General features: G+C 45.9%; 1 protein-coding gene across 3 annotated transcripts in view; it reads right to left on the reverse strand.

Annotated features, from left to right (window-relative positions):
* The window catches only part of ENPP6 (ectonucleotide pyrophosphatase/phosphodiesterase 6), a 36,461-nt gene extending 31,159 nt beyond the window's left edge, over positions 1-5,302 (reverse strand). Inside the window, exon 1 of one of the 3 annotated variants that reach the window (XM_009676648.2) lies at positions 4,947-5,302. In XM_009676648.2, coding sequence (XP_009674943.2) covers positions 4,947-5,175 — 229 coding nt within the window. In that variant the 5' untranslated portion in view covers positions 5,176-5,302. Of the gene's footprint in view, positions 1-4,571; positions 4,853-4,946 lie in introns of those variants that run through there. The other 2 variants (XM_068942595.1, XM_009676649.2) reach the window with 2 other exon arrangements.
* Positions 5,303-12,994: the final 7,692 nt, after the last annotated feature.

Consider the following 12,994-nt stretch of genomic DNA (forward strand, 5'->3'; position numbering starts at 1 on the left):
TCCCAAAACAGGCATAGCGAGGCCCCTTGCCCACTGCTCTCGGAGCAACTTCCACCCACTGAACTCTGTGCAAGAAGGTACTCCTTTTTCCTCCTAGAGGGCAAAAAAGGCCGTTTCTGGAAGCAGTGCTGCACAGCTGACTGGAAAGCTGGCTTGTCCCAAAGACAGACCTGCCAGAAAAGACTTTATTTGTTGTTAGGACCTTGGAAAATAAATCCTCATCTAAGCTGGAAACTTAGGGGGATGTACTGATCACTGATGTTTATACTGGCTGGGGCTTATAACGTGAGGAGCCCTGGCAGGCTGTGCCTGCCACCGGCAGGGGGATGTCACCGGAGCTGCTGGGGACGCTGCTGTGCAGAGCGTCCCCAGCTGCTCCCAGAGCGGATCCCCAGCTCCTGCTTCTAGTGAGGGAGGCCCAAACTTCTTGTCGCATCTCTTGAGAAATACTGCTTATGCCAAGAGCAGCCTGAAGTAATAACTTGCTGTTGTAGTGGTCATGGAGAGAGAGAGGGGAGAGAGAGAGAGAAGTCTCAGACTTTCCATTTAGCTTGGCTTGAAAGCTCCCTGCAGAAACCGGCCAAGGCAGAGAAAGGGGAAACATATTAAACTCTCTAAAGCTCTCAATAGGATAAAAGTCTAAAGTGGCTTGTGATCTTAATTCCTTTCTCTGGAAAACAAACACCACATGGTATGATTAAGCTAACCTTTTGGGACAGGCGTATTTGGACTCCTCCTTCCCGCAGCTGCCAAACCCACATCTAACCCCACACAGCTCCCTCAGATGCTTACGTCAGCATTAACAACTCCTTTTACCTGTTTCACCACTTTACACTATTCCCTCCTTCACTAAGGCAATCCTACCCCTACCCAGCGAGTCTCTTACATATACACAGTTTTAACACTGCACAGTCACTGAATTCATCTAGTCAGTCTGCCTGACAATCTGATTTCAGGGTGCCATTAAACGTGCAAATGGGACTCAGGTATTACAAAGCTTTTGTCACTTTCATGAATCTGTCCCAAGAACCTTCTTCTTCTAAAGCATCCTTTTCTATAGGACTTTTTTCCATTCACAGCTTCCTTCATTCAGTTGGTGGGTATTTGCACACAAACGGGATCTCTCCGCAGCCACAGTCCTTTCCTGTCTATACGCATGTCTCATCTGGGATCGTAGACCCCTGTGGCATTAGGGGGGAAAAAATATATATAGAGTCAAGAACTGCAATGTCATTAACAGAGAATGAGGACATCAGAAGGATACCAGGCTAGCTGCTCAGCTCCTTATAAAACAACCCAGTCACTGAAGAAAGAGTTTCGACACCTCCGTGTGAGCCAGAAAAAAAAAACCAACAACAAGGAACGTGTTAGGAGTGAAGGTGTTACCAGAGATTGCTTTCCAAAGAGCAGGGCTTTAAGGCAGTACATGTTTGGGCTACCATGCACTTCGCCAGATTCTCACAACAAAATAATTCCTCAGGTTGCTCTGAATCACACTGTGATTTCACATGAGTAAGCCAAACCTCTACCACTGTTCTTGTTTCTATGTTTTTGCTTTTCTTTCTCACAACTGCTGTAGGTACGGAGGAAGGGAAGAGTCCTCTACCCGGGTCCCAGGCCTGGGTCACTCCCTGATGCTCCAGTTAATACCTTGTTGTAGGTTAACGTTAATAGAAGATTGAAGTAGGAGCCCTAGTTTATTACTAGAATGGGCTAGGGCTGAATGTTACTGCCCTTGAACAGCTGAAGTCTGAGGATTAGCAGTGCACATTTTCTTCTGTTACATATTACAAGTTTTTTTCAACTCCTTTAATATTTTATTGACAGCCTGACCCCTGGCAGGGCTCCATGGCTTATTTTACTTCATAGTTGAAAATTCTGGTTTTAGCCTGGTCACATTTCAACCTGGTGGTTTTTATCCCTACCTCTATCACTCCCCCTAACTCTATCCTTTATCTGTCCTCTATCACTTTTGGCCACTCATGATCCTCTGGTGGTTTCCCAGCCACTGTTTTAACTCAGGTGCAACTCAGAACAGCCTCTCCGGGAAGCAGCGAGGCCAGGTGGAGCGAGAAGCAGCGCGGGCCTCTGGAGAGCTCACTCCTCTCCCTCGTGGTGCCACATGACGGCTGGGCGGCTGCGGCTGAGCCGCTTTCCTCCCCTCATCTCCCTCCGAAACTTTCATTCATCTTGTTTACTTCCATTGTGACCTCTCAGTGAGCAAAACATACTCCATCTGTAGTGTTTTTATGCACACGTCATCAGGGCAAAGGCAGCTGTGTGTATTCCTAAACAGGTTGGATGCAGCTTTACAAGACCTTGTGAATGATCAAGTATTCATCAAAACAAGCGATGGGATATAGTGAACAGTGAAGGGATGTGCATGAGCAGGTGGGGACAGAAATTTCTTAAGCTGATACACTGTGAAACTGCATCCACAAACGCTAATCCTCCAGCACTTTGGAGGTTGGAATGGGAGTTTCTTAACAGCTCATGATACAACAGTTTAGGACAAGATACGAAGAGTAACCTATCCTTGTGTCCCTGATTTCTCAGAAGAAATCACAGCAACATTTAAGTCCTACGTGCCTACATGACCTAGGTCCAAATGGAAGCAAAATCTGTTACAGGCAACTTGCCTACAGTAGCGACATACAAGTTATGAAATCAGGTATGCTTTCCAGCGCCTGCGCAGTAGTGACAGAGAGACAGTAACTTGCTGTAGCAACTGTTTTGGTGACTGGCATGATGCTACTTTCACCCTGTTGTACCATGTTTTATCCAAAAGCCGTTCCAGCTTTACTAATCAAACCTGCATAGATGGAGCATCAAAGAAGCCCAGCTTTGCAGTCACTAAGCCTTCGCCTTCCCTCATCTGCTGTGTGCCACACTGTCCTAACCCCACCATCACCTAAAGCATGACCTCTCCTTTCTATGGAGCCTCTGTCATGGTGCTGGAGATAGAAGGGACAGCATAGCCTTGGTCTTCACCATGCAGTTGGGTCAGGACACAGCCACTAGGAGCACCTAACCCCAAGGGCTTGGTGCAGTCCTGGCACCTCCAGCTTAGGATGGCCTAAATGCTTCTGAGCTGCCTTGGGCTTATTCGTCAGCCAAACCTGGTCCTTGGTTTGCTCCTGACCTATTTAATACCACCATGACTCACATGTTATGGAGAGTAATAGTTATCTGCAGTTAATTTGTATTTACAGAGCTGCCATGAAGGCCAGGACAATTATGAAGGGAGTTTTGTCTCATGAATTGTCTCTTGCTTCAGTCTGGGATGTGAAGCGTGGTACCCTAAAAAGGGTGAAAAGATTAGTAATCTTTATGTTTCATCATCTAAAACAAAACTACTTCTTTGCAAGTGCTAATCGGACGTTTTCAAAATTCCCCAAAAGGCCGAATATAGACTTCAGTCTGCCCCTATACATTTAATAGGTGTGATGATTAAGTGAGGATTAAGGAGAGAAAGCAGCTGTTTTTCCTGTTCTTTTCAAGAACTTCGGCCAGAGGCTTTTTACAAACATGAAGTGTTAACTTAGTTTGCCCAAGTACATCTAAAGAAAATGGTCCACAGTGGAGCAACACTTAATTTCAGTAGTGAAATTTGCTCTGCATTCATGCAGTTCCACCAAGTAATTAAAAAAAAAATCCAAAAAACTGCAGCCATTTTGTAGGGTTCTTCCCCCCCCCCTTCCCCCCCCAAATATTAAATTAGCATTTCTCTCTCAGGGTAGGGAGGAAGGGGTTAAGCAGTTTCAAAACAAGCTGGGCACAACTGATGTCAGATTTTGTCTTACAATGGCATCTATTTGCTTTCCCAGCAAGCAGTATATGAACTGCGAGGCATTGCATTGTTCTGTGGACAGCACAAGGCACCACATATCTAGAGGAGAACAGATTTTCCTCACTGCTTGCAGTTAGCTGGAAGGTCTTGTTTATTTAACAGCTTTGGATTAAAAAAAGTCAAGTTTGAAACTCCAGGAAAAACTTCTCTTTTTGGTTGTTTACTTCATTTTTGTTTTCCAGCGTTTCTTTCTCTGACATAAATAGCTCATCTGTATTCTGCACTCATGCCTGGTGTCACTGTAATTATGTATCACTATAGTTAGATTAAAAGGAAGTCAGCATTAAAATATATTATGAAAAATAGATTGAATTGACCTTCACAAAATTACAATTGCTCTCCCAGTTTTCCAAAAGCCCTTCCCAGGCATTCAGAAAAAGGGAAGCTGTTACTAGAGGAGCAAGAGCAAAAATCCTTAGCGTCTCGCTATTTGGCCATTTCACCTTATCTGAAAATACAGGGACTTCGGGCAGAGTTAAGACAGGGACCTGTGAAAGCAGAACGTCACTTCAGTTTAAAAAGAAGCGTAGTGCTGAACTTTCTGAAACAGACCTGCCGGCTGAAAATATATGCCTTAGTCACCCTCAGTTTACATGCATTTTTACTAACTGAGAAGTCTCTGAGCAGGCACCATAATTATCTTCCATATGTTTTCCCACTCATTTTTACATTCCAAACGTAGCAGTAAAGAAAAAGCACTTAACGCTCCGCAGCGACAGACCTTAGACAAGCAGGGAGATGGATTTTGCTCAGAGGAGGGAGAGCCAGCTGCCCCGTGCTGCTTTCGCCTGGCCAGCCCCGAGGCTCCCCGGCATGGGAGCTCAGCAGCCAGCACGCTCACTCAGGAAAGGAAACTCCTGAAAACACTTCCCAGCAGTACTTCCAGTCTCACTTACTTCTGGGGAGAGTGGGTTTGTTTATCTCTTTGTCCCAGTATTGGGCTGCAGTACTTCAGTACTTTTAAACTCCCCACTCAGGGTACCAGCTAAAAGCATAACCTGTGTTATTTTCACACCTTTGTAGGAAGAAGTAACAGGGACCTGACCGCCACATCAGCAGGTGAGGAACATCACAACAAAGAAATTAAAGCACTCACCTGTCATCAGTGTGTAGTAGTTTGGATAGGAAAGGCTTGGGAAATCTGGAGTCATGTAATCCACCTTCACCCCCATGCTCACAATGTCCTTAAAGCCCGGCAGGGACTCCAACTCCTTGTCATCAAGGTAGTCGAAGCGAAAGCCATCAATGAGGAACACCAGCAGCTTTCGGTGCGCGGCAGCAGTGGAGAGAGCAAGGAGGACAGCAAGGACCATGCAGCTCCCCATGGCGGGCAGCACTGCTAGGGTCGGGGAGCCGTGAGGGATCTGCAGCAGCTTCAGGGCTGGCCCTGGCACTGCTGTCCTCCCTCCTGCTTGCACCGCCTGGGTTTAAAGCTACAGCACTGCCTCATGTGAGTGAGAGGCACTTTGAGGTTACAGGTTAATTGCAAACAGATGATTAACTTTGATTCCAAGAGGCGAGAGGGAGTGGAAGAAAGAGCTTGGTACCTCTCTGTTACGAAAAAATGCATTGCAGTGATGGAAAAAACATTGTACAAAAGTAACTGGAGACTGTAAGCACGCTCCACAAATCAGTGCGAGTGTGTGCTAGCGAACGCTGCCTTCTGGCCTAACAAGAGAAAACAGAACAATGGCACATTAACGTGTGCAGTGGCTGCACATCTGTCTTCAGAGAGTAGCATGTCTCCCCCCAGCAGACCTAGCTCCAGGTCCGGAGTTTCAGCTGGGAGAGGTCTCAGGGAAAGGAAAAGTTTTCCTTAAAGGAGAGCATCAGATCTCCAGCCACATGAACATGCACTTTCTTACCTTCCTTGCAGTGGCTTTTAATAGAAACTCAGGCTGAGATTAAGACAAGACCGCTCTCCAGTTTGAGGGCTAGGGTACGCAAGCTCAGGTTCAGCATTTGGTTATCGCAGCTCCACCACGGCCCCTGCCTTGGGGCACAGACAGCATGAGCTCACCTCTGCCTGCAGAATAACCAGGCAGGCGTACCACACGGACCCCGCCACCTCCGCTCACTCTGTGCGGTTAGGGGACTAATCCAACTCCTAACAGAGCAATAGAAAAAAGCTAGTTTTCAGTATTATACAGAACAAATTAGACATTTATTTTCTGGCTGTGGATATAATTATCATTACTGGTAAGAGTTAGGTGGCTTCAAATTTCCTGTTGAAAATAGAAAATTGTTCCCCACTAGGTTCTTCTGCCAGCTACATGAGCCTAGCCATACCTCTAATACAAAGCCACAGTTTGTTATAGACTATAATCATATATTGACTCACTGTACTTACACTTCATTTGTTTTTCTCAAGTAAAAGATGTTAATAGTGCTGTTTTAATTCTGGAACACTATAAAGGAGGAGGAATTATCTGTGAGATAGAGCTGGGTTGGGGGAAAGGAAAATATTTGAATTTCTCAATAAAAGGAAGGGAATACAGCTCTGGGGAGGGGCGTTTCCAGCCATTGTCTCATTCATCATAGAAACGGCCCCTCACAGATGTTGAGACCTGGCCAAGGTTGCACTAGTTGGCTGCCATCCAGACATGCAGGTTTGACCTTCATTTGCTCTTTACAAAACTTCCAACTGCATGTCCAGCGTATCTAGTCGCCTCTTACCAAATACTGGACTGACACAAGCTCAGAAAGATGGCTTTCAACCTCCCTTGCAGGCTGAGTCTCCACTGTCTTGTTCCAAATTATTATTTACACCTGTGCAAAACGAGTGCAAAAACAGTCATGTTCTGGCTTACATTTTATGCTGCTTTGTACTTGCTGCCAGCGCCTGTAAGTAAAAGCAGCTGTTTGCAGGTCATCGCTTCCCTGCTGCTCCAGAGGCAGCATGGCTAGCTAGCTAGAAGCGGTGGTATCATTGCTCTTGCCAAAAGGGACTTTTAGTTCAAAAAAGAACCGTGAAACATTACAGCACAGGAAGAGATGTCCGGGTACTTCATGACAGAGGCTTTTCTGTGGGGTCAAGAAAAATTGGGAGGAATTCATTCAGTTCAGCTGGGAGAGGATGGAGGGAGACTGACCATGTTCCAGCCTGTAGTCAAGCACGACTGCTCAGCCTGGTAAACTGGAAATACTAATGTTTAGGACTTAGGATCTTCTCAGTCCAATTCCTTACATGTCCTTTCTATCGGTGGATTAAACACATTCCTCACGGACATTTCCCACTCCATGATTTTCCCACCCATTCATTTTCTTCCCTTTTTCAAGTTCCCCTTCTTCCATCTGCCACCTCAGAGCTCGGTATGTCCCAACACTTGGGACGTATCCTCAGAGCTATGCCTGACCCAAGGGGCCCAGGGCATTTCTAAGCTTGAGCCAGGGGCTCTTTAGAGCAAGACAGTGAATGAACCAGCCCTTCCCTCCCCCCTTACCACCCTCCTGCTGCAGGGCTGCTTCTGGTCAGACACCTTTTACCATGCACAGGGGCTTTGCAAACAGGAACACAAAACTTAAAGCACACAGCTATTACTTGTTGGCTAATACACACAGCAGTTAGTTGGGACTAACGCGGTGCTGAGCAGAGCATTAATGTGCTCACCATAGCCCCCATGCATGCGCCTGACGAACCCCTAAGGGCCATACAGTCAGTCATGAGGAAAAGTATTGGTGACCGTAGCTCCCTGAAACAGGCTAAGCCTTGATTTTGCTGAATTGCCATCTTCCTATTCTCTGCTTTTCTGTTTTTACTGTTTTCACACGGTATTTACCTCTTAGAGCCCTGAGTTGCTAGCTTTTACCATCTTGACAACATTACTTCTGTCCATGTTTTTACTGTTCTTATCTTGCTTGTCTGTAGATTATGCATTTTCTCACAGTGCAGCAGCAGTTTTCCCAGTAAAACCAGGCCAGAGTCACACAGCTGTGCTGAACCTGGGGCCAGAGACAGCTGAGCCCTGGGGCCATCAATACACCCCCATGTCCAGAAGGAGGGACGGATTCACAGCCAGCTGTCACTGGTCCCCAGTCTCGTGGGACAATAACAGGCCCAGGACCACACCTTGGTACTGACATTGCCCGGGAGACTAGGGCAATACTGGTATGCTATAGCCATAATTTGTGTCATTCAAATATTCCTGCAGTTCAGTCTCTCAGGAGCAGACCCTGTCTGAAGTAGATTTCTTAGCAAAATACTGCCTGTCTTATCCTTTTTCCCAGAGCATGGGAATCCTTTAAAATATTGACCAAGCTGGGAGAGACTTCATTGCTCCTGGAAGTGGGAGCATGCCAGCAAAATGCAGCATATCCAGTCCCAAATGCCAGAGACCAGGAGTTTGGCTTGCCACAACCATGGGTGTAAACCCACATGATTAAAAAGTTTAGCTTTCTTTGGCAACTCTTTCTGAGCTTGTTCTATGCACTTCTGTTATGTGTTCAGATTTTCTTCCTTCAAAAATATGATGGCTAGAAACTTGCAACTTCTTTCAACCAAGGTAGGTATTAACACATCATTTGACTTCAGGAGCTGGGATTTGAAGGAAAACGCTCAGATCATGCAACTTGAGAGACAAGCCACAAGACTGGGTGACCCTGGCAGCTGAGCTGTATTTTGCCAAGGTCCCAGTCCGTGCAAGGCTGCCGCTGCTGCAATGGCTCGGGGAAGACATTGCAGCTGCGTGCTCAAGCTGGCAGCCGACGTGAGGGGCTGGTGGGCAGCTGTCTGCCTGCAGGACTGTGCCGTGCTATACATCACGCCTACGGAGAGCTGCCGCCTTCTGTGGTGTCTCTAGTCACCCCACGAACTCCCCTCACTGTGCCTCTTCATCCACCTCATGAAATGAATTTGCACGTCCTACTTCTGCTGTCTGTGGGCAATGCTCTCAACCAGTGCAGGGCCGGCCAGGAGATGGCCACTCCAGGAGAACCTCAGAGAAAACGTTTCTACTAAGATTTACTAAGGATTTTCAGAAACTGCATGTGATGGACCTTCGCCAAGCTGCTGTGATAATTCACTATATACGTGTACAGTTTGAATGAATTCAGAAATGTGTCCAGGAATGTGGAGGGAGATATTACTATATATCTCTTAGCAAACTCTTAAGGACATTCACTTTGATATCTTGGCTTGTCTTCTAATGGGTGGTCCCTGGGCTTGCCAGCAGGTCTCAGCAGCAGCTGCTGACAAAGGGCTGGAGTGATAATCAAAGGGAGCCAGGGGGAACAGCAGCCAGAGTTCAAGCTGGACAACCACCTTGAAATGAATGGCCAGGTGTTTGAGGTTGCTAGACCAAGAAGCCAGGCATCCACCATGAGATGGTACAAAGATACTAGTTTTATTATTTTATAGCGTTACGAGATAACAACTCCATTTCAAGAGGGTTACAACCTATAGGTAGACAGCTCCTAAGGGAAAGCTCTCCCTGAACCAATCTAGCGGAACAAGGGACAATTGGAGCAAGGTACCAGAGCCTGAGGTCTGTTTTAAGACTTGGAGATTCACAGGTTTCCACTCAACAAATAATAAGAGCATAACGCCTGAGAGGGGTTAAAGGAGTAGTGAGCCACGTAACCATGAAGCCGTACAATACGAAATTGTGTTTCGGCAGACAATCCCCCTGAAGAGTGGGACTGGAGCCAAGCAGTCTAGCTTGGCAGGGACAGACCCTAGCAGTGCATTTCGTCCCTGCCAAGCAATGTTGATTTGCTTTGGTTCACATTCATTTCTAAGCACCCTGTCTGCACAAGGACCCCAGATGGCCTTGGAGACTCAAGCATAACAGTATTTTGATAGAGATGCTCTCACAAAAGCTATCAGAGCCTGAGCTGGAGTCTGGGGACAACAATTCTCACAAGTTAGCAATAAGACTATGTTTAGGAAGAAGCATGAATAAAATAAGTAAAATCCCTAACCTCAATATTGTACATGAGGAGATACTCCACTGATCAAAACTGTTTGAGACAAGATTCTCACCACTTAGATGGCTCAACAAATCCTCTGGGCAAAAAGCAGTTTTCCGTTTTCGGAAAACTGATTCCAGTGTCCTTGAATCTCTTTTTTCTTTTTATCCTGAAGAAATCACAAAGATAACAATAGAAATGAAAGAAAATTCTCCAGGATCATGCTGGAGGTTCAGTGTGGCTTGCAGGAGGTACCAACCTCCCCCCACAAGGCGGCTCGATCTATGTCCTTAAGTCCAGGAGCGCACACAAGAATAAAAGTTGCTAAAAGTAAAAGATGGTTTCTTTTTCCCCAGTGAAATAGAGAATCCAAAGTGGAAACCTGTCTTTCTTTTTTTTTGCTGGAAAAAAAAATACAAGAAAGCATAACATGAACCACTGTCAGCTTGCAATTGCTCTTTATGTCTTGTTCTTCTTCTATACAATAGCAGATAAACACAAGGGCAAACACAACTTGACTTACTTGCTTTTTTTTTCCTTCTCTCTCATTAGAGAAGAAGGCATGGCCATCTTTGGACAAAAAAGCCTTGAGGGGAAAGGTAAGCTGCTTGTGTTTCTTTGAAGAAGAGGAGGAGGATTTGTGTCAGTCTCAAGTTTTAAGGGCAGAATTCAGCTGCACTAAGTTTCTTCTTCCTCCCTTTCCCACCAAATCCAAACCAAAAACATCACAGGTTGTATCAGCACCTCTGGTGACACCCACAGAAAACCTCTGGTGCTGTACTGGCAGAAGGTCTTATCATGGTAGAAGTCATCTGCTGCAGAAATTTAATAGTACTGGTTGCAAACTGAATAATTTTGCATTGCTTTTTATTTCCAAAGGTTTAAGTCAGCATTAACAGCACCTTCGCTTCTGTTCTGCATGTTCTTATCAATGTTTCTGTATGGAGGGGCTCATTAGACAAAGCACCTGCAGCTCCATTAGATCTTCTGGGTAGTATCTAACTTAAAGTCAGTTAATCCTGCAACTATTAGCAAGCACCGGTTCGATTATGAGGAATTCAAGACATAAGAGACTGATTATGAGGAATTCAAGACATAAGAGACAGGTTGCTTTTGCTGTCAATCTTGTATGGATGAACACAATAAAGGAAATCACAAGCTTGCCAGTTACAGACCATTCCAAAGGTAGACACTCCAGCTTTCCTCGACAAAAGTGGTAATTTTTGTCAGCTTCTTGACCAACAGGTTTCCTTTAACATACCTAACTGATACAAGACCTGCCTTACTGGAAGCGTCCACATGCCAGGTAATGAGTACATCAAACTGGGACAGCGACAGCCCTTCTGGACAGTTGGGCTGGTCAAATGTTCTTTGGAGCTTCTCAGTCCAGGTGTAAGTATGCTGTTTGGGGAGCACTCCCTCCTTCACTGTAATAGTCACAAGTCATACAATAACTTTGCTATTTGAGAAAAATGTAATGAAGATGAAAAAAATTAACAAACTAGTGGAGATCCCTACAGCGGTTCCTAGTTCCCTTGCAAGAGCACAAGAAGCCTCAGCAGCTCAGTGACATGTTGCTGGTGCTGCCCCTCCCTTGGATGCACCTGCGATGCCTCTCTTCCCTTGAGGAACAGGTCGTGCTTCTATGAAATGAAATTCAAGCAATGGTAGGTTCAAAAAAAAAAAAAAAAAAGGAGGTGGCTCTTCACATCAAAGTGCCACTCAGGTGTGGACTACCTTGTCAGTGGAGACAGCAACTGTAAAAAGGGTACATGGGACAAATTCACAGAAAAAAAGTGCATTAAGGGCTGAGAGATACAAAAGGCACTGCCACTGGCTGGAGAAGTCTGTGAGCTGCGAACTGCTGCAGACAGCAACAGCACGCTGGGGATGCACCCGTATGCACCTGCCCTGGTCTCATATTTGCCCTCAGGCAGTCCCTGCTGCCTGCCACTGATGGCAGGATACTGGTCTGGGTAGACCTTTGGTCTAATCCAGCACATCCGTCTTAATGTTTTATCTTCTTAAGAGGAGTTAAGAACAGGCATATTTATTTAGCAAGAGAACCTTTTAAGCACTTGGATTGGTGCCTCTCTTAACCCAGCTGTTAACATGACCAGCACTCTTAGTGACTTTTCTCAGGGAACAATTGCCACTTATTCTTCTCCCTTCAAAAACGCACAAATCATCTGAACTGCTACTGCCGAAGTTCACAGCAGAAGAGGAAGAGAGCTGGGTAGGCGGCAGCAGGGAGCAACATCTCTTCGATGGGAACAAGCAGCATCAGCTATGCCCTAAAACCAGCAGTTCCTGCTGCCCAGGAAGAGGGGCTGCACATCTGCAGGGCTAAGGTGAGGAGCAGGCTGGATGTATTCCAGCATCTTGTGGAATATACCCCCAAAACATGCCTGTGAGGAAAAGCACGTTTCGTAGAGCTAATGTGGGCTGAAATAGCTATTTTAATCTGAGCCCCTCAGAGCCTGGAGGTCTGTGATTTACTGCTTATAGGTCTATGAAAGGCAACCAAGAAGAATAAGCCAATGGGCTTAAACTCACTGCGCAGCAGGCCTGCTCAGTTCGGCACAGGAGCATCTCCTGCCTAGCATGGCGGCCACCTGGGCTGAGCGCACGGCTGTCCAGCCTGAGGAGGAGATATCATCATCTCAGGGCAAAACTGCTCTGTGGCTCATTCCTTCCAGAAGGTCTGAGTTTTGCTTGGAAATCAACCCATCTCCACCTCCAGTATGTCTCCAGCTGTTTCTAACTCATGTCCCTGCAACATTCTTACTTACTTTATTAGCTCAAGACCGTGCTTGACTGGACTCCCGCGTCTTGCAACGCAGGAGTTTTCACTGTAGAGGGGTTGAGAAACCCTGACACAACACAACTCTGTCGAAATCACTTTCTTCAGGTTTACTAGATGGCAAAAACAGGTAGCTACTTCTAAACAGCTGGCTATTGCCTTCTCTGCTTTGTCTCTCCTGCCTGGTTATTTCCCTGTACGAGAGAGAACTGTGACAGAGGATTTTACTGCTGCTCTAGAAACAGGGGACAACATGCAACCTTTCTAGTGGGGACGCAAACCTGGAAAGCTAAGCAATTTGATCAAGATTAGTTAATTTATTCAGTATAAAAAATAAAACCGTAATCAGCAAAATAGATACTACTTTACAGTAATGTATGTATCCTGCTGTCACACATTCATTCATATGCCAGGCGGCTTCTCCAAGAGAGCAA

This window comes from Struthio camelus, chromosome 4 (assembly GCF_040807025.1).
Source record: "Struthio camelus isolate bStrCam1 chromosome 4, bStrCam1.hap1, whole genome shotgun sequence".
Classification (NCBI taxonomy): Eukaryota; Metazoa; Chordata; class Aves; order Struthioniformes; family Struthionidae; genus Struthio; species Struthio camelus.